This window comes from Ahaetulla prasina, chromosome 3, assembly GCF_028640845.1.
Source record: "Ahaetulla prasina isolate Xishuangbanna chromosome 3, ASM2864084v1, whole genome shotgun sequence".
Taxonomy (NCBI): Eukaryota; Metazoa; Chordata; class Lepidosauria; order Squamata; family Colubridae; genus Ahaetulla; species Ahaetulla prasina.
In genome coordinates, this window is record NC_080541.1 from 179115106 (window position 1) to 179140382 (window position 25277).

The window sequence follows — 25277 nt, forward strand, 5'->3', positions numbered from 1 at the left end:
TAACCTTCCCATGTCAGAGAGACTCTCTGGGATGTTATGAAGATGGGGGGAGGTGCGAACTGTGTATATTACAGATTTTGGTGTATTAGGAGCACTGCAGTGGTGAAATCCTACCTGTTCGCCCTGGTTCAAGTGAACCAGTAGTGATAAAAGCTACCGATTCAGCAAACCAGTAGTAAAAAAGCTACTGGTTGGTCCGAATCGATATTTCCGATGATCAGCTGTGCCACGCGATTTAAAATCACTAGAAAGCAGAAAATCCTGCTTTCTAGTGAATCTAAATCGCGCAGCACAGCTGTTCCCCCCCCCTCGCAGTTCTACTTACCTTCCCAAGCCTCCTTTTTCATGCGCAATGCATGTTTGGTGTACACTGCTCATACGCATGTAGCATAATTTGGCACGCACTGCACATGTGCATGCCCGCAGCATGCATTTGGCACACATTGTGCATGCGTGTGCACAGTGTGTGTTTGGCACACACCCGCGCATGTGTGGGCAGCAAACCGGTGGCAAAGGATTTCATCACTGGAGCACTGTGAGTAATAGCATGCCATACCAAAAGCAGAGATAAATCAATAGCAGAATATTTATATCCCCAAACAGTTTTGGGACATTACACATCCTTGTTACCTTGCTGTGATGGGATTGCCTCTTGTCTGGCCTAAAACTTTCTGTACAACAGTAATATTATGTCTGTGGTGATAGCAGCAACAGCATGCTGGTAATCACTTGTTTATATTTCAACTCTTCTTCCTTGCCCTTTATAAAAATGGCAGTTTTTCTAGGTCGTTGATTATTGTTGCTGTTTGATCCGTCCTAAGCTGGAACTTAACATTAACATTAATAAGGGAATATGAATTCCAAAGACTGAGATCAAATTGAGAAAATTTTCATCTTTTTTAACCAACTTCACATCACTGACATTGGAGAATTTGTTTGCCTGATGAGAGCAAGTAGGTTTGTTTAAGGCTATAATTAAATAAGTCAATAAGAAGTAGCCTAGGTATATGTAATAAGAAAAGTTCTATTGAGATATGCTGTAGCTGAAGGGGATGAATGAAGTGGAATTATTATTAGGGTAGAAAAGATTGTGATGACAGTGATTAAGCATAGATCCATCAAAAATACCATTATTGCTTGACTAATCTCCAGAAATATAAACAAATCCTGAAATGTTAAATATACCCCACTTAGCCAAGAGAAAGCAAGCTTACTTCGTTGCTGCTGCCTTTTCAGTTTAGTTATTTCTATGCAATTATTCTAAGATGTGACTGAGTACTTAGACCAGTGTTTCTCAAACTTGTCAACTTTAAGATCTGTGGACTTCGGCTTCCAGATTTCTCCAATCTACCATGGGGCATTCCACTGGCTGGAATATTCTGGGAGTTGAAGTTTACATATCTTACAGTTGCCAAGTCTGGGAAACACTGACCTGGATAGAGTAGAATCCAGAGCCTTTTTGTCTCAAATTAGGCAGGAATTTAGCACTATGAGAGGCCAAGTGAATCATCAACAATCTTCTAGATTCTTACAGTCTCTCCCCTTTGTTTGGTTTTGTCCCTCTTTTAATTGGCTCTGATATCATGCTTGTCCTAGCAGTAAAGATTTGTCACAATTGTTTACCTGCCCACCTGTCTCCCATTAGTTTATTTTGTGTCATAAAGGATATTGTTTGGAAGTGTCTCAGAATGAGAGAACTTTGGGTACTTTAGCAGCATGTGAAACTGAACTCCCTGGGCTTTAGATTGTTATCTTGTAGAGCTGCACCTCAGTTTTGATTTGAACAGGAAAAGGTTATTAGGAGGGTCCAAGAGGATGCAAGTCACCTCTATTAATTAGCAGCTCCATAAAAAACCTTAATCTTTTCCTGGAATCTCACAGGTGCATCCTCTTTCTTACACAAGTCAGATTGTGCATTCTAGCTTGTCAAAGACTAAAAATTCTAGAACAACACATCTTCCTCTCTTGTTTTCTGAGATAGGCCCCAACAGCAGACAAACATGTTAAGCTGACCAGGAAAGATTTTAATCGAAGCAAAATGTTGGTAGCCAGGGCCAGCCCTCCTGATCAGCAAATCAATAAACTGTAACTGCCTTAAGCAGCAGATGCTGAAGAACAACAGTAACAGCCCCAGATACAATTCCTAAAACTTTTGAGGTTCTCTTAAGTTGTAGAGGAGATAAGTGATTATCAAACATCCTGTCAACTAGGATCTTATCAATGCAAATTCCATGCACAAATGTAAGGTACCCCAATTTTGCATCAGTACAAAAAGTTTATTTTTCTGTGTGTATGGGTGAAAAAAAATGCCTCAGGGAGGAATTAGCCCCATGAAAATTGCATATGTTAATTAGTTACAAAATGTTGATTAACACTTGGCAGATAAGGAATGAAAAATATCAAAAGGGAAGTAGACAGGATTACCTCTGAGAAGAACAAGGCTGGTAAGTGACCAACAAGGCTGGTAAGTTAGGAAACACTAGTTAGGAAGACTGATAATGATATTATTTTGTTCTGTAACTTATAGTTCAAAGGTATTTTTCATGCCATTTGTCTTTACTATGATAATAGTCCCCTTCTTTTCCAAATAGCATTTCCCAACAAGGCCAGAGAAAGTTGTTTCAACTGTGCTGTTGAACAACATACTTGGTAGTTCCTGAAGTTACTTATTAATAGAATAACAGAGTTTGAAGGGACTTGGAGATCTTCTAGTCCAACCCCTTGCTCAAGCGGGAGGTCCTATACCATTCTGGACAAATGGCTGTCCGATCTCTTCTTAAAATCTCCAGTGTTGGAGCACCCACAATTTCTGAAGACAAGCCATTCCACTGGTTAATTGTTCTCACTGTCAGGAAATATCTTAGTTCTAGGTTGCTTCTCTCCCTAATTAGTTTCCATCCATTGCTTCTTGTCTTGCCTTCTGGTGCTTTGGAGAATAGATTGATCCCTCTTCTTTGTGGCAGCTCCTCAAATATTGGAACACTGTTATCAAGTCACCCAGAGTCCTTCTTTTCACTGGACCAGGTATATCCAATTCCTGCAATCATTGTTCATATATTTTAGCCTCCAGCCCCCTAATCATATTTGTTGCTAATAGAATAGAATAGAATAGAATAGAATAGAATAGAATAGAATAGAATAGAATAGAATAGAATAGAATAGAATTCTTTATTGGCCAAGTGTGATTGGACACACAAGGAATTTGTCTTTGGTGCATATGCTCTCAGTGTACATAAAAGGACAAGGCACATTTGTCAAGAATCATAAGATACAACACTTAATGATAGTCATAGGGTACAAATAAGCAATCGTTGCTTTGTTGTTAATTGTCTTAAATTATCTTGGAGATTTGCTCCTCTTCTCTTACAAAATACATGGTCTTTTGCACTCTTTATGCCAAAGTCACAAAACTGCAATTAGAAAGGAATAAAATCAACAAGCTTTGTTGGAGCTTTGATCAACATCCTTGGAGCAGAGAGACATCTTGTGGTTATTTAAGTCTCAAGAGTGGTATCACATTTTCCAGGCTGTGCAGTCTGAGCCTATACAACTTTATTCAGGCTGTGCAGTCTGAGCCTATACAACTACCTAGCACTGCTACCTATGTGAGGCACTCGGAACAAATCATGCCTTCTGTTCAAGATAGTAGTATCTGGGACCAGGAGTAGGCACACGGGGCATGTGTGACCAGATGTCATCAGAGTTTGTGTAGAGTGCTGCCATCCATCCCTGGTAGGATCTTTTCCCAGCCTCTCAGATGCCACTTATGAAGGAAGCTGAATGAGTAGTATCTTCCTTCTGATGTGTGAGGGCAAAATGGTTTTCTACCAACATAGAGGTCCATTGATACGGCAAATGTCTACATCCAAATGCCCTCCATGGTTCCCTGCCACCCTGGAAATGCACTTGGATGGGAAAGGCTTCCTCAGACATATCTTTGAACAGAGTCAGGAACATTCATGTAAACCAAAATGGATAGTATAATGTGGAGGCAAACGGGCTTCCTGAGATTGGTTTGATGAGTGGGTAACCAAGTTTAATTTATAACTTGTTTAGCAGTATCACACCATGGAAACATTCATGGTACTCCCCCAGGGATGGGTTCTACTTACCTTTACTACTGGTTCGCATTGTGTCCGCGTGCGCGCATGCTCTTCTGCATATGCACAGAAGAGTTTTGATGACATTTGGGTCAGTGGGTGGAGCTTCCCGCCGGTTTTACTACCGATTCTATAGAACCGGTCCCAACCAGGGGCAGCCCACCACTGTACTCCCCGCTATAGCTCTTTATCAAGAACCTGTGAACAAGGCCTTTTGAAACAAGGGACCAAAAAAAAAAGAGAGAGAGAGAGTCCAGAAGACAATGCAAGGTAAAGAAGAAACTCTTTTAATTGCAGGCTGCTATGGGTTGTTACAGTATTTCTCCCATACAACAGAATTTTCCTGCTGACACAGGGTGCTTGGGATAGTAGTTACACTGACTATGGTGTATATGAGATAAGTCACTACAAATTGTGCTTCCCACTCACTCCCACCCCCATCCAGTTTCATGAGCCATATGTTTTCTAGTTTTTTTTTTCTATGCAGGCAATTCAGAAAATCCAGCAGCCTCCTTCCTCAAGTTCACCATCCTCATTTCATGTACAGGCTTTTCAGCATGGATTCAAGATGCAAGTCTGGGAGCCAATTGATCCAGTGCTGCAATATAAACTTAAATCTACACTACCTTCATCCTGACTCTTTTTCCATGAGATAGACTAATATAGCATTTAATTATTCTCCATCTTTCTGGATTACTGTAAAATCAATGTATATTTGTTCTGTCCCAAAGATGTTTTGAATAACATCAATAGATTCAGGCAATCAAAGTTTATTCTGACAGCAGTTTCAATAATATTGCAGTTTTCTGATTGTAAATGAAGATGACATATGTGAGACTTCCTTTTTTAAAAAAAGGGTTTTCCCGTTAATTCTCTATTACTAATATACTCTTATGATATCGTCTATATACTCTATGACACAGGGCTATGGACTATAGTAGGTTGATGTAAATTCCTTGGTGGGAGCCAAGAAATCATACCATAGAGAGTTAAATAAGTATTACTACACGTTTATGGTAGGCACCATTTGTAGCTGCCTATAGGACCCAGTAGGACTTTAAAAAGCCTTACATTAAATACTATAAAAAGAATACCTAGTAAAATTTGACAGATTAAACATATTCTTCTTAAAGCCACCTGAGGTGTGTGGGAAGATTATGCATTAAGAGTGTAGGTTCACTATTGAACTTCCTGCTGCTTTTTTTTCTTGCTAGATGTTTTGTAAAAACTGCAGAACGTTTCAGTAATCTGAAAGCAGTGCTTAATTTCAAAATTACAGTCAATGAGACTGACTGGAATATTAGAACATTGAGGCAAAGCACAAATGATCAGCTGGTTAAAAAAAAACATCCAGAATAGAATTACTGTAGAACTGATAAGCACCAGCCTCAGTTCTGAGGTTGAAATTTCAGACTTGTAACATTTGGGTCTGAAAATACTAACCATCTTGAAGTAACTCAGCTTTTGGTGTGATGGCTTACAAATTCTAGAAGCTGCAATCACATCTCATCTAAACCAAGGCTGTCCAACCTTAGTAAGGCTTGTGAACTTCAATTCCCAGAGTTGAGGGAGGCTTGTGAACTTCAACTCCCAGAGTTGAAGTTCACAAGTCTTAAAGTTACTAAGGTTGGAGAGCCCTGATCTAAACGGTACTATCAGAAGGAAGGCTGAGTTAATTTCAGGAGGCTGCCATTGGTGTTCAATGTTGCTGACTTTACTATAAAATAATCCCACTATGTTTTTGTTTTACAGAATAATCTGACGCACGTTTAGGATTACCGTATGTGAGCAACAAAATTTAGACGACTTATAGATGGCAAAAAAAAGTTTCTATGCTGCCATCCCATGGCCATATATAGTAACTAAGCGTGCCTATCTTTGCATAGAATCAGACAGATAATATTGCCACCCCCTCCTTACTGTACTTCTATCATAATAATTCCATTTCACCTCATAATAATCTAACCACATATCATCCCACTGGGATTCATCACATCCTCATTCGTTGTTTGCTTTATAAGTCTTTTTTAGAACCTAGAATGAGGTATATCTTGGGAACATTGACTCACTGACTAGAAGGATCAACTCATGATGGCAGAAAGTTGGGCTCAGTTTATGATGTCATAGGTGAGCCACGAATAGTTAGAGGATCCATTTGGACCTTAAGCATGAATATGGTTCAGGCAACTCATGCTTTCAGATAGCAATAGCACTTAGACTTATATACCGCCCCATAGTACTTTAGGGCAGGGGTCTCCAACCTTGGCAACTTTAAGCCTGATGGACTTCAACTCCCAGAATTCTGGGAGTTGAAGTCCACCAGGTTTAAAGTTGCCAAGGTTGGAGAGCCCTGCTTTAGGGCACTTTTTGGGTGGTTTACAATATCCGCATGTTGCCCATCAGGTATTTTTGATAAGAGAACTACATCATTCCAATGCTGGAAAGGCTGATCAAAGTGGAAGCCCCCAAAATTTAGAGGCCACAACTTGTTTCCAAGACAATAGTTATACGGTTGGCTCCAAGAAATTTAATATTTTGATTTTGGACCAAGATATAGGAAATGTACTGTATAGCAGATTGTTTCAGACAAGACTTTTAAATTGCAAAGACATTGCTTCATTCCTGGAATCTTACGGAGAATCTATATGAAGTTGCCTGCCATTTCAATCTTCTCATGGTCTCCTACTTCTGGAAGCACATAAAATCAGTAGGAGTATTAGCATTAAAAGCATTTTCTTAGATTGCTGGGCTTATTCTTAGTAAGAAACATGAATATTATCAGACATGTTCCAGATAGGTTACAGGTAGCGATTCTCTTCTAGATACTTGTATTTACAAAAGCTGTAGGTTTTTTTTGCCTATCCCAAGTGGCTAGATAAGGTTTAGCTAAGGGGTAGCCCAGTGATGAATGGAAGAAAATAGTCTGCCTTTCCTACCTGGAGCCTTCTATTTGAGTTAAATCTCACTTTCCATAATTGCCAGCTTTGAGGTTGGTTAGTGTAATGTTGCTTGAGATAACAGCAATTTAACTCTGATAAATCCAGAAGGCACCAAGCTGGAAAGGCTCATTCCATCAAGTGAGCAGGAATATAGCATATTCATTAACTTCTATTTGCTATTTGTTTTACAAAGATTGGGCATATATGATCCTACATCTGTTAAGCAACAGGCCCTACATTATTCTACATTGACAGAAGATGATATCCCCTCCGCCATTATCCTTTTCTATGTTTTAGTTTAGCAGCATACAGTACATGACCATATTTTGGGCTCATTCTATTGGCAATATAGCTGAACACAGGTCACAAATTAACGCAGCGCTTCAGTAATCCTGTCAGAATAAGCCAGACATTTACCTTGGTCCAAATCCACAGACATAGAATATCCATACAAAAGCAACAGAATGGCCTTGAAACAGATTATATTATAGGAAGAAAACTAACTCTAGTAGAACAAAGATAAGCACAACAGCAGATATGAGTCTTAACACAGAGAGACTCGATGGATCAATTGCTCAAGGCGTCTAACACTTATTCCCATCACACCCCAGTTGCTGCTTAGCAAAATGCCACAATGAAATACTGTTACAGATTTTCACAGAAATAATGACAGGAGTGCCCTTTTGTGCTCCACCCCCTCCCTCCCACCCCATGGGCAGCTCAGCAGGATGTGGTCACTAATCAGACACTAAAAAATTATAAATATATCAAATGTACAATAAAATATATCTGTACAGCACTGAGAATGAAAATATTTCACTGATCACTTTGGAATATGTTTCTCATTTAACAGAATTTACACCAACATTTACAGAATAAATATACAATAGAAATAGAATCTATAGATTATTGTCTTCTCTCTTTATATATATATTTTATGTACAAACAACCAATATAGGTTTCTTCATCTTCCCACTGCCACTGATCATACACCACAAAAAAGGAAGGAAGTAAATGCTGTGGATCCATTGTGGAAACACTTTCCCTAGACAGGCTTCTTGAGAAGCCAGTAGAGGGGCATTACGTGAAATTAGCTCTTGTCAGCCCAATGGCACTTCAGACATGTCCCAAGGTGCACAGAGCAAATCAAGAATTTTGGGAATCTCTGACAACTTCCTTCCATGCAAAAGAAGAAGTCCTCAAGAGAACAATATGGACAGGAAAGGGAAACTCTGTATTCAACAATTAGCTTTTTCAATGATTGCTTTTCACATTTTGCATGATCTCTAGACAACAGAGGCTGGCCAATATTTTTTTCCCATTAATGGAGGCCACAGGGGGAAAAATATCAAAAAATAAATAAAAAAGATAGAAATGGAACCTTCTAGCAAAGATTTTTTTTATCCCTTCTTGATTGATTCTTTTTTTCATGACTCATAAAAAAATCAAGTATCCCCATCTTAAAATGTAATGTTTACAATCTCTTTATAAAAAAAGAAAACAGTCCACTTAATTGCTCATAACACAAGCTCACATGATCCCTGTCAAAGATATACAGAGAATTCAGAAGGAAGAACAGGAAACAAAAATCTGCTGAAACCAATAATTATAACACTATTCTGAAAAGAACCTTTGTCCTAGAACTGTCAGTGTCTGTAGTATAATGAAGAAAAAGTAAGAAGGCTTAATGAAAACTACAAGCTCACCCTGATTGTCTTTCACATCTTAACCAACTAATATTGTTAATTTCTAAAACAGTAGTCACCACAAAAGATATTTCTAGGAGAAAGTTCACTCTGTGAACCCTCTTTAACTGCAGCATTGCTTCTAATTAATTGACTCCAGCAGTGACAATTACTCTATCTTAATTACCCTGAAGTCAACTGTGACTTTTCTTTTGTAGCCTGAAAATAAACTTCACTGATCTATATAAGACTTGTTTGTAGTGTCTATAGAACCGTCACATGCTTTGAAAAAGATTGGATGCAAGTGCTCTAAATCAGACAAGTATAGTACTATTATTTGTTAAAGCAGTCCAGCTCTCTGTGCGAACTTGGAGAAAGATGCTGCTCTTTAAACTTACATAATAAAGGTAAAGGTTCCCCTTGCACATATGTGCTAGTCGTTCCTGACTCTGGGGGACGGTGCTAATCTCCGTTTCAAAGACGAAGATCCAGTGCTGTCCAAAGATGTCTCCGTGGTCATGTGGCCAGCATGATTAAATGCCAAAGGCGCACAGAACACTGTTCCCTTCCCGTCAAAGGTGGTTCCTATTTTTCTACTCGCATTTTTTACATGCTTTTGAACTGCTAGGTTGGCAGAAGCTGAGACAAGTAACGGGAGCTCACCCCGTTACGCGGCACTAGGGATTCGAACCGCTGAACTGCCAACCTTTCAATTGACAAGCTCAGTCTTAGCCACTACATCCCTCTTTAAACTTATATAGGAGCCTTAAAAAGTTAGGGCTGTTTTAAGAAATAGCATAGAAGCTTCTACTTTCTGGGCACTTCTTTCAAATCTTTTTCAAAGTATGCAAAACTCTATAGCAGATAGTCATGTGTAAAAATTAGTTAGGGCTGAAATAGCCTTTTTAACATTCATTGTACAACTGTCATAATTACCAATTCAGGGTCTATGATAGTTAAAAACAGAAACTACCATAATTCTTATCCTCCTGATCATTAACTGCTTTGAAAGTTGTCTTCTTTCGAATTTTCATGTTTTGGAATATAGAACTATATAGGGAAATGTTAACAAGGTAATATCTGAATGAGTATTTAACTCCCGTGGGTGGAGTGAAAAGTATTCCTATAGTCTTAAAAATGATTGCAAGTGCTTCTGCATACTATTTGATTCATATTCTTAGCTTGTTGTAATATATCTGCATAAATGACTGGAGAAAAGAATGAAGGGAAGTTGGAGTACATTAGCCAACCTTGTAGTGGAAATTGAAAAACAGTGCCATACACTGGTACCCATTTGCTTCTTTGAGCAAGTGGCTTACCTAAACAAATGATCAAGAGATTACTACAACTTCAGATATTTCAAGGGTTGTCATACAAATGATGCACTAATATGCCTTCTATATATAGGATCTAAATGAACAGGTTGATTTAAAAAAAGTAAAAGGAAGATTAACCATTAGAAAAAACCCATTGACAGAATAAGCTATTTGCTTGGGACCAACGCATGACCTGCATGAAAAGAGACTTCATAGCACATTACTGCTGGTGCTGAGGTACTAGGTTTCCTATATTTTTTTTTAAAAAGGATCTTCAGGATATTTGTGAACTCCAATTCCCATCAGCCCTAGCCAGAATGACCGATACTGAGCATTGATCAGACTTGACACTCTCCTTATCTCAAAGGCAAGCTTTCTTATTTATGAACTCTATCCTAATTCTATAATCCTGTCATCTGTAGCAGCTGGACCAGATTTCCAATAGCCATCATTTAATGTAACTGATTCTAGTGGAATTATATTGACTAATATTCTAAAGATTTATTCCTGACTAGGAAACATGTAGAACTATCATAGAAAATGGCTTCTTTTCTTTTTCTTTTTGCAAAATTGGTGCTTTTGTAGGACTCAGATAAAATAACTAGTACAATAATGTGATACTTTATGACTGAACTAAAAAAAGACCAGAAACAGACTGAAATATGAACTTAGCTACTTCCATTGTCTATTCAGATTGTAATATATCACAGGCTTACTTAAATAATATAGTATGTGGAAAAGGAGAAATTGAAGTATAATTATACATAACCCTCCAGATTACCTAAATACTCTGAAGTCAAATCTGAACCCCAAGAACAAAAAGAGAATCCATTGTCTGCTGAAATAAATACAAATGCGGTGACCTCCTTAAATGCAGTGATACAGGCAAACCAAATCATCAGGAAACATTCTAGAAAGGATGTTACTGTAAAAATGCTAAGTCTCTGGAAAGTAGGACATTCTTCATCATTTTCTTGACATCTTGACATTTCCCCACTGACACTTCATTGCCTCTATGGGAATAAACTAGTTGTTTTCCACTATTGCATAATGAATACATCCTGGATAATTGGGGTTCCTGACATTCATTTAATGCATTATGATATACTGTTCAGTGTTGGGCCACATTGTGCTCCCGAAGCCCAATGAATAGAATGAGGTGGAGTTAGGACACCAGATCTTGGCTTCTGTTTAATTTCTGATTTATGCCGAACACAAATTCAAACCTTATTTCTTTATTCTGCCACTTAGTAAAGACTTTGTAAAGTTAAGATATGTTGTATATTCAAAGCAAGATAAAAATCAGCCTTAACTGATGGTGGCAGGCACCAATACTCTGAAAATATCATAAGGAGTATCCACTGACTAATCACCTTTTTAATTTCTCATAATGCCCAGACACAACTTTAAAGGTATTATTGGTGATTAATATTCCAGCAGATTCAGGCTCTCAATAATGTTCAAAGCATAAGATTTTTCTTTTCTTTTTTTTGTATTTGTTTACTCCTAGAGAATTGTGTATAGCATTAGTCTCAGAAACTAACAAACAGCTGGCCATAGAGAAGTAATCACATTTAAAGTAGCCTCTATAAATCTTTTGTACCATTACAGACATCTCTTCAAGATCTAGCCACTCAGCTCTCTGCAAATGAACTCTTAAAGCATCTTTTGAAAATGATTTATAGCTGCAACATATTTCTCCCTATATGTATTATTTTCTACTTTAAAAAAATCAGACTGTGGTACTTCAGTTCACAAGTTGCAAACGGGGGAATATTTAAATATCAAAACTAGAGAAGGACAAAATAAAAAGGAAAGAGGGAAGTTGTTTAAAATGTTCATTAATTATATGGTTTATCTGAATAACTTTGTAAAGACTTATAACAGTTAACTCTCACATATAAATTGTACAATTTTGGAGGAGGAGAATATTTAAAAACTGGTTTTAAAAATTGGCACTGCTTGTTTGAACCACTAACTGAATGTGACTAAGTGGGAAGCAAGAACTCTGCCACTAGACTTCTTACCAATTCTATCAATAGCTGATACTATGATTGATAATATGTTGTTATCTTCCTCACTGCAGTTAGAGGTAACAGTTTGAAGAAAATGTTTAAATTATCTTAGGTATAAAATACAAAACATAGTTTAGAAAGTTTGATAATCCCACCACACTTAATCTTGGCCGGGGGGGGCATAATTCCCATGTGCTATGTTGAAGGAAATGTGCTATCAATGTTTTTAATGTGCTTGTCATTCCTTCCCAAATTATAATATAGGAAGATCCTCCCATGTATTTAGTGTGTGCCCACATAACAGGAGTAGAGAACCTGAAGCCCTTCAGATGTTGTTGCACTGCAGTTCCCTGCATTCCTTATCATTAGCCTTCTTAGTTGATGCCAGTGAAATCTAACAGCCTGGAGAGCTACTGATTCTCTCCATCTCTATTGTAGAAAAGAGCTGCTACTAGAATAATTCTTACTATGCCCTATATTTCATAAAACATTTAATGTCAGTGTTTAATTAGAGTTCTGTAAATAATGTCATGAATGACATTGTTAATTCTAGAAAAATACACTAATAGAGCTATGTTCCGGTTCTGACTGACACACATGGCACAAACCTGAATTTGTGATAGAGGAACACTGTGAGTCTCAGCAGCATGCATACCACGGCCAGCTTCACTGAAATAAACACCTTTCAGGGTTTTTTTTATCCATCTTCAGCAATAACATCACCAATCTCACATAATGCAACAACAAGCATTCTAATGTGCTGTGTACATAAAATGTATCTTAGTGAAGAGTTGTAAGAACTCTTCACTAAGACTGTGCAACTTGGATATGGTCCTGGTAGAATACATATAGGGCTTTTTAAATCTTGTGCTATGAATAGTGGTAATTATGGGATAAAAGCCTCTTCTCCTAACTAAAAGTAAGGGATGGAGAAAGAGAGAGAGAGAGAGTCAGGAAACTAGCTGCTTCTTGTTTTCTTGTTTTGGCTGTTTCCTTATTCCATCTCTCTCCTCCAATCTTAGATTTTTTGAAACAGGTTATCTGTGTTTTTCAATACCAATTAGCTAAAATTTCCCTTTTGCCCATAAGATTTATTGCAATGTCCTACGATTACTATTATTCACTGAGGAAAATTCTGGTATTTCATTTGGAGAGCACCAGAAGGAAAGCAACTTTCCTTCTCAACCTTTTACCACTTGATATCATCTACCTCTGGTTGCTATGCATGATGGGAAGCTTTTTTTTAAAAAGAATGGATGTCCTCCTTCAGGACTATCTTCTCTTTCACCCGGGAAGTAGGGGAAGGCTACTGGTTGATGGTCACAGTTCAGATTCAGGAGTGGTATCCATGAGGTACCCACTGCTGTAGCGTCCATTGGCAACATTGCTCATTTCCATTGGGGATGTGTTCCCGGGGCCCAGGTAAGAGCGATGCGCAGGCATTGGAGAAGGGGTTTCACTAGGAACTTTGCTCAAGATGAAACGTGTCTCATCATTGTCTTCTAAGTTGGATATGTCCTTCATCATACGCCCCTTTTTGTATGTGACTGACAGAGCATTAGAACCATCTGACAGCAGATGGAATTGGCGGAGGACAAAGATCACAGGCAGAGGAAGGGTGGCCAAGATGATCAGAGACACAAGTATGCCCATTGCCCATTTGGGGTAATAGAGAAATTTCTCTGTCGCCTGGAACGAAAAGGAAAAAGTAATTTGGCATATATTATTGGTATTAGGGATACATTAAGTTAATTAGTTTAGTAGTTCTTTGGAACTAAAGCAAGCATAAAACCATTCCTCGTCCATCACCTTTTAGAGAAGGAACAGACGTTGAAAGGAGATGTTTACAGGAATGAAACTGCTGCCAGTAAACAATATTCCTTTCCATTCATTTAATATAGGTAAGTTCTTCCTTTTCCGTGTCAACCTTTTGTCTGCTTCCTATTCACTATTCACTTTAGGTAGCTTACACCTCTAAGTATATAAAAATACAATTCTAGTAGTCTAAAGTCGGCTATGACTGGCAGAGTAAAAGCCAAAGGGACTCCTTTACCTTACCTTTATTCTTTCCCTAATATATGTACAATCCTTTCCTATTGTTGACTAGTGAGGATTTATTTTATTACTATAGCCACCCAACTCAACCAAGTCACTTTTGTTTGAAAAGTGATATGAAAAAAAGTGGCTTTCATAATCTAGGACCACTTTCATAATCTAGGAATTTCCTGCCAAAAGAATAAATGCTTAAATCATTTTTCAGTCAATGTCTTCGTAGTGCCCTGCCAAAACATAATTATTTTAAAGCGTATGAAACTGTGATACGTAAAAATGGTGCTATCTTGAAGGATTACATCAGGGGTAGTCAACCTTTTTATACCTACCACCCACTTTTGTATCTCTATTAGTAGTAAAATTTTCTAACCGCCCACTGGTTCCACAGTAATGCGCCGTGTATCGTCGTCTGAGCATGCCGCTCGCGCATCATGGATTGGGTTGGGGGGGGCTCCGGCTACCAGCTCTGCTTGTCTGTTACAGCAGGATGGTGTGGGGAGAGATGCACGAGCTATTCTGGGACGAGGCTCTTTTGTTTGCGGTTAGTTGTTAGTTTCACTTACGTAATGTGAACTAAACTTATGCGTGGGCAATACAAATAGTATATTTTCAGAAATGTAAATTGTCACGGGGAATTTTATGAAAACCTAATGAAAATGTTTTTAAATAATGCTATGAAAATTTTTTAAAAAGTCAATTAAATTTTAAAAAAAAGGAAAGTGCTTCAGTATCGGACAAAACCCCTACTGCCCACCATGAAAGCTGGAACACCCACTAGTGGGCAGTAGGGACCAGGTTGACTACCACTGGATTACATGAAGGGGGCGGAAAATATCACAGTGCTTTGGACCTCTAATGTACACTCAGCATACTGTTGTCAGAACAAGAGTTCTTTTGGCTTAATGTATATGGGCCCTGATCTAGAATTTACTTAATTTCATCAGCACTGAGGATTCAGTGGCTTTATTACTTATTGTCACACTGTTTATGATCAACTGATAGGCAGCAGCCTATGCAAATAAAATGGATTGGTTTCATGCTGATGCACAGTTTATGGATTTGAAAATGTTGAGGTATAATTTATGCAGACTCACCTCCTCTCTTATCCAGGCACTATAACCTGGTGGATTGACTGCTAGTTGAATTATACTGGCCGTCATCAGGCCAGCCATACAGATGGGTGAAATGTACTTCCATGTATAAAAATAATAGCAAGAAGGCCGGAAACCCAGCATTTCTGTTAATTCCTGCATGAATCTAAAAAAGAAGAAATTGAACAGGTGAAGCACAAATGCCAGATTTCTGTCTTTTTATTTCACACTGGATGGAGAAATTCAGAAATCAAGAAACTTTGCTGACATTAGAAAACTAAAAAAGAATAAAAAAATCTGAAGGTTTCACGATCAAGTAAGCTCATTATATAAAAAGTGGTTTTAGAAGCAAAAGAAGGAAGAAATATAAGAGCATCAATTCCACTGATTCCTTTTGAAAGAATTCTTACTTCTTAGTTCCATAAATCCAAGCCACAGTAATGTTCTCCAGGATTACCACAAGAGTGAGTGGCAGCGTTGCAGAGTAATCATCAAACATGGTGACGAAATAGTTGCCTGAGCGTTGCACAAAGATCAGCCCCACGAGGAAAGCAAAAATGCAACAGCCAACTGTAATGAGCAGATGACAATTGTTAACACACATAACTTTCTCTCAGATGCAAGGGCTGTTATGTTGGTCTGGTTAACATATTTTGTTATGTTTGTCCTATGGATATAATTATACAGCCCCAAAAAATAACACAGAAAATAAAGTCCTAAATAGAAGTTCACAAATCATGAATATAGTCCATACTGTGGAATAAATGAATGCACTTCTATTGTATGTTTAGGCATGACAGAATTGGCATGTGCATTCAGTGGCAAAACAGGCAAATGAATGTAACAGTCCAAATGCAGGATCCAGCTGAACTTCTTATATATACGGTAAGAACTATTCTCTTACGCTAAGCAGTCCCTCTTAATCCCTATAGGGAAGCTAACTAAAGGAAGAACAGAGCATAGCATTTAGTGTTCCTCTGTTTAAAAACATGATTTCAGTGTGCATGCTTCCCTGAGAATAAGTAGCCATTGCAGAAAATGGGGATTATTTCCATAGGAGTTGCTTCCATGTAAACATGCAAAAGCTTGCAAAGTATCATGGGACAAATAGTATAATTTATCTTTAGAGAAAGGTAAAACAAATTTTGCTATAAATAAGTCTGGGAGAAACTTGACTTAATGATGTGATGTATTGCAGAGAAATGTCTTTAATTTTACCTGAGCAAATCAGCAGATGGAACATATCACAACACTTACAGATTAGAGATGCTTCCAGTTAAGAATGTGTAGATTGGGTGAACTCAAGGTCAAGTTGAGTTGAACTCAAGGTCAAGCCCATAGACAACCCCCCCCCATTTATATGCTACATTTGGGCTGCAATTACATATATTATTTTATCACAGTACATTTCACTGAAACCAGGAAGATTTACTTCCAAGTAACTATATTTAAAGTATGATGTAGTCACCAAACCGCTTTCCAAACACAGATCAGACCTACTTACCACAAACTGTTCTGTAAACCATGTTTCCTAATAACATTAACTGTTGCCTCATGATCGTAAAATTAACTTCCCAGATGCTGAAAGGAAAAAGCTATTCCTTCTTTTTAAAGTAACAGTGTTGGTAGCAACATTGATTAAGCGTCTGAATTAGGATGTTGGAAGAAGAGACAGGAGACCGGCAGTTTAATGGGCCCAGAGTGAACAGCTCTAATATATCTCTTGAAGCCACAGGTTTTACAACTGCCCTATTACTCACACTGCAGTTTTCTCCATGTGACTCTTTGCATTTCCCTGAGAAGGGCCTTACCTGTTAATGCTTCTTTGCGTACTTTGAACATGTCAATGATGGGTGTAGTGATGCCAGCCATGGTCCCAATCATGCTCCCCAAACCCAGGTTTATCAGCATCAGGAAGAACATCACTGACCAGAAAGGAGAAGCTGGGAAGTGGGTCATTGCTTCTGTGAAAGCTATGAATGCGAGGCCAGTTCCCTGCACTGACTGTACACAGCCAAAAGAAGATGCTTATGTTATTCTTGACAACAGAAAATGTTATAAAAGCAGATGTGTATGTGGGTGTGTATTCTTGTCAATGGATTTCTGTCTGTAAAACTACAAGCTTTCAGAGCCAAACAGCCAATCACATATTACCCTCTGGTCCAATGAGGGGAATTTCCTATGTGGATAAGTAGAGGCAAAAGCAAGCATGTACTGAGCATTGCACAAGCATCTGCTGCTTTCTATATATACATGCTCTGCAAGAGAGAAAATAAACTCTGGCTTTATATTGCATGTATATCATAGATATGATGGGATGAGTATTTATTCCTCAAGTTTTCCCAATATCATTAACTTCAAATGACCCAAGCACATTTATTCACCCATGGTCCATAAGTCCTGAACCTCTTTCTTTCAATAGCTGTGGAGAAAGGAAACCCAGCATTTCAATAAGTTATGGCCAACACATTGGGAAAAATTATGACACAGTGAGAAAATTCATGAACTTCCTTTCCCATTAGGTTTGACATCCAATGGCATTTTCTTATCATAGATGTTTCCACTCAGTCCCCTTGAAATGGTGCTAACTGGCAATAGATTTTAGAAACCTCAGAACATTAAAAACCAATGACATAATTGTGGGTGGAGGCATTTGCTGTTGTAATTCTGCTACAATAAATTACATTAACAACAAAAACAAAATGTGTCTGAGCCATTCGTATGTATCATGTCTCTATGATAAACTAGCAAAAGTATCCCTGCTCTGCTATACCCTATATCAGGGGTGTCAAACTTGTGGGCCGCAGGCTGGATGTGTCATGCGCTGGCCACGCCCACCCCTGGTTTAATGAAGGAGGAAAAAAGTAGTGACTTTTTTCCTCCTAATGGAGGAAAAAAGGTCATGTGACAACAATGTGACATCACAAGTTCGACACCCGTGCCCTATAGCCAAGCAATAATTTTTAAGAGCACCATTATTTTCTTTGGCTGATTTTCTTTGGCATTTCCAAGATTCCTTGCCTCACCTGGCTTTACTTTAAATCTTTTGATTAAAATAATTATGTGGGAAGCCCGCCTATTTCAAAACAAAATGTAAGAGGGTTATATCACCTTTCTTATACAAAGATGCCTCTGGATCCTATAGATCTGAAACTTTAGTCACTGCTTAGAATCAGAGGCCGCTATGAGGAATGTTCTAGATATCTGCCAGGTAAAGTTAAACAGTTCAGATCTAAGTTGGCCTTTGGCTGTGTAAGTCCAGTTGAGTTGATCAATGCATGGACTGCCTAGTTATTGGAATGAGTTTGTGCCAGTTGACCCCAACGAAATGGACAGGTGATAAGACTACAGCTTCAGAGAGCCCTAGAGGAAACAGATTAATCTAGAATTCTTTCAGTTAGGGTCAGACTTGGATATAGTACTGAGACTGCATTGGTTGATTACCTGTACAGGGACTGGGTGGAGCTGCATCTAACCTAGCCCTCAGTCTCTAGTAGAACAAAGTGATGACAATGTCAAAAACAAACCACATTAAGAACTTATCGTCATTTACCAAACCAATATCTACAGTCAATTTATATAAGGGATTTGACTTCTGGGCAATATTTGATCATTTCTTCATTCTGGAAGAGATATTGCTTTGGAAGAACTATAATGTGTCCTTTTTCCTGTAGTTCATCTCTTTCTTTTCAAAGGAATTAAAATGGCCCAAAATGCCAGTCTTTAAACATACCTTATTAAGCTCGTCTTCCAGCAGGCAGGGATCCAATCCCAGCTTCTCAAATTGATCCTTCTTTACTGTCTTTATCACAGCATACATTTCAGTGTAATCCTTGGCTGTGAGATGGGAGAAGTTCACTTGGGGTGGTATCAGGGCATGGCTTAAGATATTTGTGTTCAGATAACCCAGGATCTTCTCAGCATTCCTACAATAGAAAAAAAGATGTACTTAACAGAGACATTCTCAGGGTTTCAACATACAATGAATCAGCTTCCGGTTTGGCACCGTAGGTGATGGCGGTGATCTTTACGATCACCAACCTCTGGATTATGTGGAATCGCTAGGACAGCTTAAATCTGCTGTCCAGCGGTTCGGAAAACCCCCTCTTCGGGAGAAGGAGAGGTGAGCTGAGGGCAGAGGTTGAATTTCCCTAAAGCCCCTGAGAAAAAGGGGTTTGAAGGGTTAAGTTCCCTCCAGTAACCCGAAGTGCTCCAGATCCGAGGATTCTTCTGCTTTGGTGGAACCAATCACCACGACCAAACGCTGAGATTTATTTTGGACAATAAAGGATTATACCGGACAGAACGAAAGTGGGAGAACTTTATGCAAGTAGCTAAGCCGATTCCCTGTTACTTTGTAACAAGCTTGAAAACAGCAAGAAAATGGAGGCGAATTGTTAACAAGTTAACGAGTGGAAAGCGAAAGTGATACTTTCAGCGTTTGCCGTCTGCACTTGGTAATTTGCATGTTACTTGCTGCTTTAACTCTTTGCTGCCTGCTGATAGAATCTAGGGAGATTTTTAAATACTGCTTTAAAAGACTGTGTTTCAGAGTTAAGAAGATTTAAAGTGAATATTAAGTTGGAAATAAATAAATAAATAATTTTATAGAAGATGGCAGCCAAACAATTAAAGTCTACTGTAACAAAGAGCTCTGGAACTTTATCAGCTGGTGCCTCCAGCTCATACAGCAGAGACTAGAACATTGAATTTAGAGGCGTTACAAGAGAACTTAAAAGGCTTTATAGAAGAAAAATTTAAAGTAATAACTGATGTGATGTCTGAAATGAAAGAGCAGATATCAGAAATTCAAGTGGGAAATAAAGAAGTTAAAGAAGGAGTTGTAATGGCAGTACAAAGTTTGGCAACGAATGTGATTTTATTGGAAGAGGAGGTTGAAGAAATTAAGCAACATAATTTAAAATTAGAAAATAAAATGGATGAATTTCAAAGTAAACTCGAGATAGCAATCCACTTGGAGGAGAAATAGATAGATTACTGAAATTGCAAATCAGAATAAAGCTGCATCTCAGAAATTATAATTGTATGTGCTGGAGTTCCCTGCCCAAATCACCTGGACAGAGAAAGAAGGGGGTACTTACTCAACCACACACTTTTCATTCATGACATTGGCTTTGAAGCCCAGCACAGCAAAAACAACCAATGTGGCCAAGATGGAAGTGAAGAAATTGATAAAGGAGACAAGGGCTGCGTCAAAGTGGCAGTTATTATCCTGTTTGTTGTAACTGGAAAAGGCAATAACTCCACCAAAACCTAGACCAAGGGCAAAGAAGACCTGAGTAGCAGCTTCTCGCCATACTTGGAGATCCAACATTTTATCAAGCTGCAAAAAAGAGAGATAGACAGAAAGGTCAAGTCATCGTTGTATGTATACTTTTTGTATATATGCTGACAAGGGTCCAATAACATTCTCCTATGCCAATGGAATTATGGATTATAATGGGCAAATCCAAAGAAGGTGGGGCACTTTTAAGATCTATTTAAATCAGGCAATTATTAGTTTGGAGTGTTTATATATTAATGTTGCCCAGTAAATTATATTTTCTGGACAGCTTACAGTCAAAAAACATACATCATTTTTATATGATTTTTACCTGATGAATTACAATTTTGCTGTTTAGTATTCTACTGTTACTCATTGGAACACTATTTAACCATAAGTAGCCATCAAATTACAAACTGTAAAATAAATTTGTCAATGGAGCAGCATCACAACTAAACTAAAAATAAGGTTACCCAAAGCATTTTTTAAAACATCCCCAAACAATATAAAAAAATGCACTCAATGATGCAGAAATTTTCGTAAGGTGGATACTAACATTTTGGGATAATATCTAACAACTGAATTATTATTCGTACATATTTGACATGTACCAAAATGGGGGGGGGGGAAGTGCCTTATGGCATAACTAAGAGTAGAGACAGAAAATCTCCCTTAAGTTTTAACTACAGGTAGTCCTCGACATACGACCACAATTGTGCCCAAAATTTGTGTTGATAAATGAGACAATTATTATTGCCCCATTTTATGACCTTTCTTGCCACAGTTGTTAATGATTGCAGTTGTTAAGTTAGTAACAGGTTGTTAACTGAATCTGGTTTCCCCATTGATTTCAGAAGATCACAAAAGGTGATCAAGTGACCCTGGGACACTGCAACTGTCATAAGTATGAATGAATTGCCCTGCATCCAAATTTTGATCACATGACTATGGGGATGCTGCGATGGTCGTAAGTGTGAAAAATGGTCATGTCACTTTTTCCAGTGACTTTGAATGGTCACTAAATGATCTGTTGTAAGTCGAGTATTATCTGTACATTTAGTGACCCTCTGAAGGCTCTTCTCCCTCAGCCTAATCTATCGTACCTCTCAGGGTGAATATAGAGTGGAGACCCACCTTAATAGGAACAAAGCCAACTGGTGTGACTCTCAGCTTTAGGAAGGAGGTGAAAGTAAATCTTTCTGGCACCTGTCTGAACAATTGCTACGAACTAATAATGTCAAGGTATTAAAAAGTCTTTACCTTAGGAGTGAACATATGTAGAATCCCATCTACTGCCCCTCTCAAAAGCAAACCCCGTACCAGGAAGCAGATCAGCACCACATATGGAAAGAGAGAGCTGAAATACATCACCTGAGGGAGAGGATGTGAGGTAAATCAGCAGTAACATCGATAGGCATCAACCCTAATCAGTGTTTTTAATGTGTCACAACATTTCTATAAAAATGTTGGGAATTGTTATTTGATGAGATGAGAAAAATTATCTTCTGGGTATTCATAGCCTTCCTTGTAAACAGAACTATGATTTCCAGAAGGGCAGTCCACTAGACTGAGAAACTGAAAAACATCTTGGAAGAAGATGATGGCAACTCCTTCCATACATTGCCAAAAAAGCAACATGGACATGGCTATACATTCACCAGTAAACAAGTTTGTGAGCCTCTGTTGAAATAAGAGTTATGGTGTCTTGCAGCATTTTAAATAGGAATAAACGTATCAGATCCCTACATTGGTGAAGTAGCCACAGTCTATAAAAATTGTTACAATAAATTTGTTCATTCATCTTGTTTTGTGTGTGTGTGTGTGTGTGTGTGTGTAAAAGGGAGAGAGAGAGAGAGACGGAGAGAGGGAGGAGGGAAGGAAGGAGAGAGAGGGGGGGAGACGTTCCTGAAACAACTGGATAATGGTGAATATCAGTGGTAGGATTCAAACAGTTTTACTACCAGTTCTGTGAGCGTGGCTTGGTGGGCGTGGCATGGCATGGCATGGCATAGCTTGGTGGGCATGGCTTGGCATGACAGGGGAAGGATACTGTAAAATCTCCATTCCCACCCCACTCCAGGAGAAGGATACTGTAAAATCTCCATTTCTACCCCATCCCATTAATCTACTTTCCAGCTCCCTGTGCAGGGCAACAAAAGAAGACCCAGCTGATTAGCTGGGACTCGGGAGGCAGAGATTAGATGGGGGTGGGACCAGTCCTATTGTAGGTTTTCTGAACTACTCAAAATTTCCACTACCGGTTCTCCAGAACCGGTCAGAACCGGCTGAATGCCACCTCTGCTAAATATAATCCTCATGGCTGCCATGGGCCTGTTCACATGCTTGTCTTTTAAATAACTACCAAAAAGCACAGGACAAGTGTTTAGACAAAATCTGCATGTTTTCAGCATTCACTTCAACACTCTGGATGACTACTGACTTATAGACTTAAAAGAAGGGCTATCAATCAATTCTAAAAGTCCTGTTATTCTCTGTTTCAGCCCATCACCCATGATATTTACCTTTCCTGAGGATTGGATTCCTTTGATCATAGCTAAACCTACAATGCTCCAAGCTATCAGCAGGCATAAGGTCATTCTCCAGTTAAGTCCACCACTCTCTGAAATGGAGTTGGAAATATCCAGGGCATCACGATACCAGAAGAAAGTAGTTGCAGAGCTTTTGTCACATTCCGGTTCTATGACTGCAGAGGATAAGAACTTGGGTTTAATAGACTTCCTACAGATCTTTGAGTTGGCATTTGATAGTGACATGCCTCAGGTGTAGCTAAGTGAGGTAGAATTTATTTAGAACCAATCTGTAGGACACATCAGAAAATATGCCTACAGGTTTTTTTCAGAAATGGACGTGGGGAGAAAGTTGCTATCCGAAATTAAAGATTAAATAAATGGGGTGATTTATATTCACTATAAAGGATTCATTTATGTGCTGGAAGATGTTCAAGGTCTATTAAATGCTCCATTAACTTCCAAAGTGTCTCGGTTACACCCTTTGGGCAAAACTATTTCTTACCAGCTAATACAATCTTTTATTCTAGCAGGATGAAACAGACCTGAGCTATTGTCTTTTTCCTGGAATGGAAGCCTGTGCTATGCTACACTCTCAACATCACAGAAAAAGAGAGCAACGTTATTACTTTCAGATACAGGCAAATGAATACTTTGTGCTTCTCACAGAAGGAAGAAAAAAGGTGAGCACATCCCACCGATCTAAGTGGGATTAGGAGGAAGAAGCATTAAGTACTATTTCAACAATTATCATTATGGCTTTTATTATTCTAATAAAAAGTAAACAATTAGAATGGAAATTTGCCTTATCTTCTTTCCCCTATACAGAGAATTGCAAAAACAGGCTACTCACTTGCCACTGAGCCATTTTTTAAAATAGGACATTCACTCCAAGGTAAAGGATACTGGAAGGATTTGAAAAAGTAGAAGATGCTCCATCCAATAATCACATTATAATAGAGTCCAACAAACAAGCAGACCTGGCAAAAGGAAATTGAAATTATGTCTAGCTATTACATAATAATATTTCATTCAAACCAAGGAAGAGGACCTTCTAAAGCAGGGGTCTCCAACCTTGGCCACTTTAAGACTTGTGGACTTCAACTCCCAGAATTCCTCATCCAGCAAAGCTGGCTGAGGAACTCTGGGAGTTGAAGTCCATAAGTCTTAAAGTGACCAAGCTTGAAGACCCCTGTTCTAAAGTGAATCCCAGAAAATGGCACATTGTCATTTATTTATTTATTTATTTAGTATATCGCATATCTGGATTTTCATTATGAATAGTTTTGTGAACACATTTACTCTCCAAGTTGCCATGGATCTGGGAGCATTTATATGCTAACAGAATGCTCCCGAAGAGCCAATCTAATCCAGGGACTGTAGATCATTTTTTCACTCAGTTGATGGCATAGATCTATTTCACCCATTGAAAGAACTAGAGTAGTGCGCATTTATTTATTTATTTATTTATAATTACATTTCTATACCGCACCATCTCCCGAAGGACTCAGGGCGGTGTACAGCCAATATTAAAATACACATAACACTATGATATAAATATAATAAATAAACACTATTTAAAAACAATTTAAAAACAAATATTTAGTGGCCGAATCACTAAAACGGTCGAAGACCGATTAAAAACCCATTAAAATTTCGCTAAAATACATTCTTAGGCTAGTCCCGCTCGGTGAAATAATAAAGTCTTTAGTTCACGTTTGAAGGCCCAGAGGTCGGGGAGTTGGCGTAACCCCGGAGGTAACTCGTTCCATAGGGCTGGTGCCGCCACAGAGAAGGTCCTCCCCCTGGGGGCCACCAACCTACATTGTTTGGTCGACGGCACCCTGAGGAGGTCCGCTCTGTGGGAGCACACAGGTCGTTGGGAGGCAATCGGTGGCAGAAGGCGGTCTCGCAAATACCCCGGTCCTAAGCCATGGAGCGCTTTAAAGGTGGTAACCAGCACCTTGAATTGCACCCGGAAAGCTACCAGCAGCCAGTGCAGGCCGCGCAGGATGGGTGTTATATGGGAGCAACCTGGTGCCCCCTCTATCACCCGCGCAGCCGCATTCTGGACTAGCTGGAGCCTCCTTGTGCTCTTCAAGGGGAGCCCCATGTAGAGAGCATTGCAATAGTCCAGGTGGGAAGTGACGAGGGCATGAGTGACCATGTGTAAGGAGTCCCGATCAAGGAAGGGGCACAACTGGCGAATCAGGTGAACCTGATAAAATGCTCCCCTGGTGACGGCCGTCAAGTGTTCTTCTAAGGAC

At 38.8% G+C, this 25277-nt stretch overlaps 1 protein-coding gene and 1 long non-coding RNA gene across 2 annotated transcripts in view; one reads left to right on the forward strand and one right to left on the reverse strand.

Moving 5' to 3' along the window:
* LOC131195229 (uncharacterized) overlaps positions 1-25277 on the forward strand; it is a 40915-nt gene that overhangs the window by 5780 nt on the left and 9858 nt on the right. The window contains exons 2-3 of the long non-coding RNA XR_009154382.1: positions 15990-16083; positions 23541-23693. This is a non-coding gene — a long non-coding RNA (uncharacterized LOC131195229). The remainder of the gene's footprint in view (positions 1-15989; positions 16084-23540; positions 23694-25277) is intronic.
* SLC6A17 (solute carrier family 6 member 17) overlaps positions 4367-25277 on the reverse strand; it is a 47538-nt gene continuing 26627 nt past the window's right edge. The window contains exons 4-12 of the mRNA XM_058176984.1: positions 23864-23990; positions 23005-23186; positions 21743-21853; positions 20301-20542; positions 18932-19124; positions 17010-17202; positions 15609-15768; positions 15202-15364; positions 4367-13744 (exon numbers count right to left, since the gene is read on the reverse strand). Of these exons, the coding sequence (XP_058032967.1) occupies positions 13376-13744; positions 15202-15364; positions 15609-15768; positions 17010-17202; positions 18932-19124; positions 20301-20542; positions 21743-21853; positions 23005-23186; positions 23864-23990 (1740 nt within the window). The 3' untranslated portion in view covers positions 4367-13375. The remainder of the gene's footprint in view (positions 13745-15201; positions 15365-15608; positions 15769-17009; positions 17203-18931; positions 19125-20300; positions 20543-21742; positions 21854-23004; positions 23187-23863; positions 23991-25277) is intronic.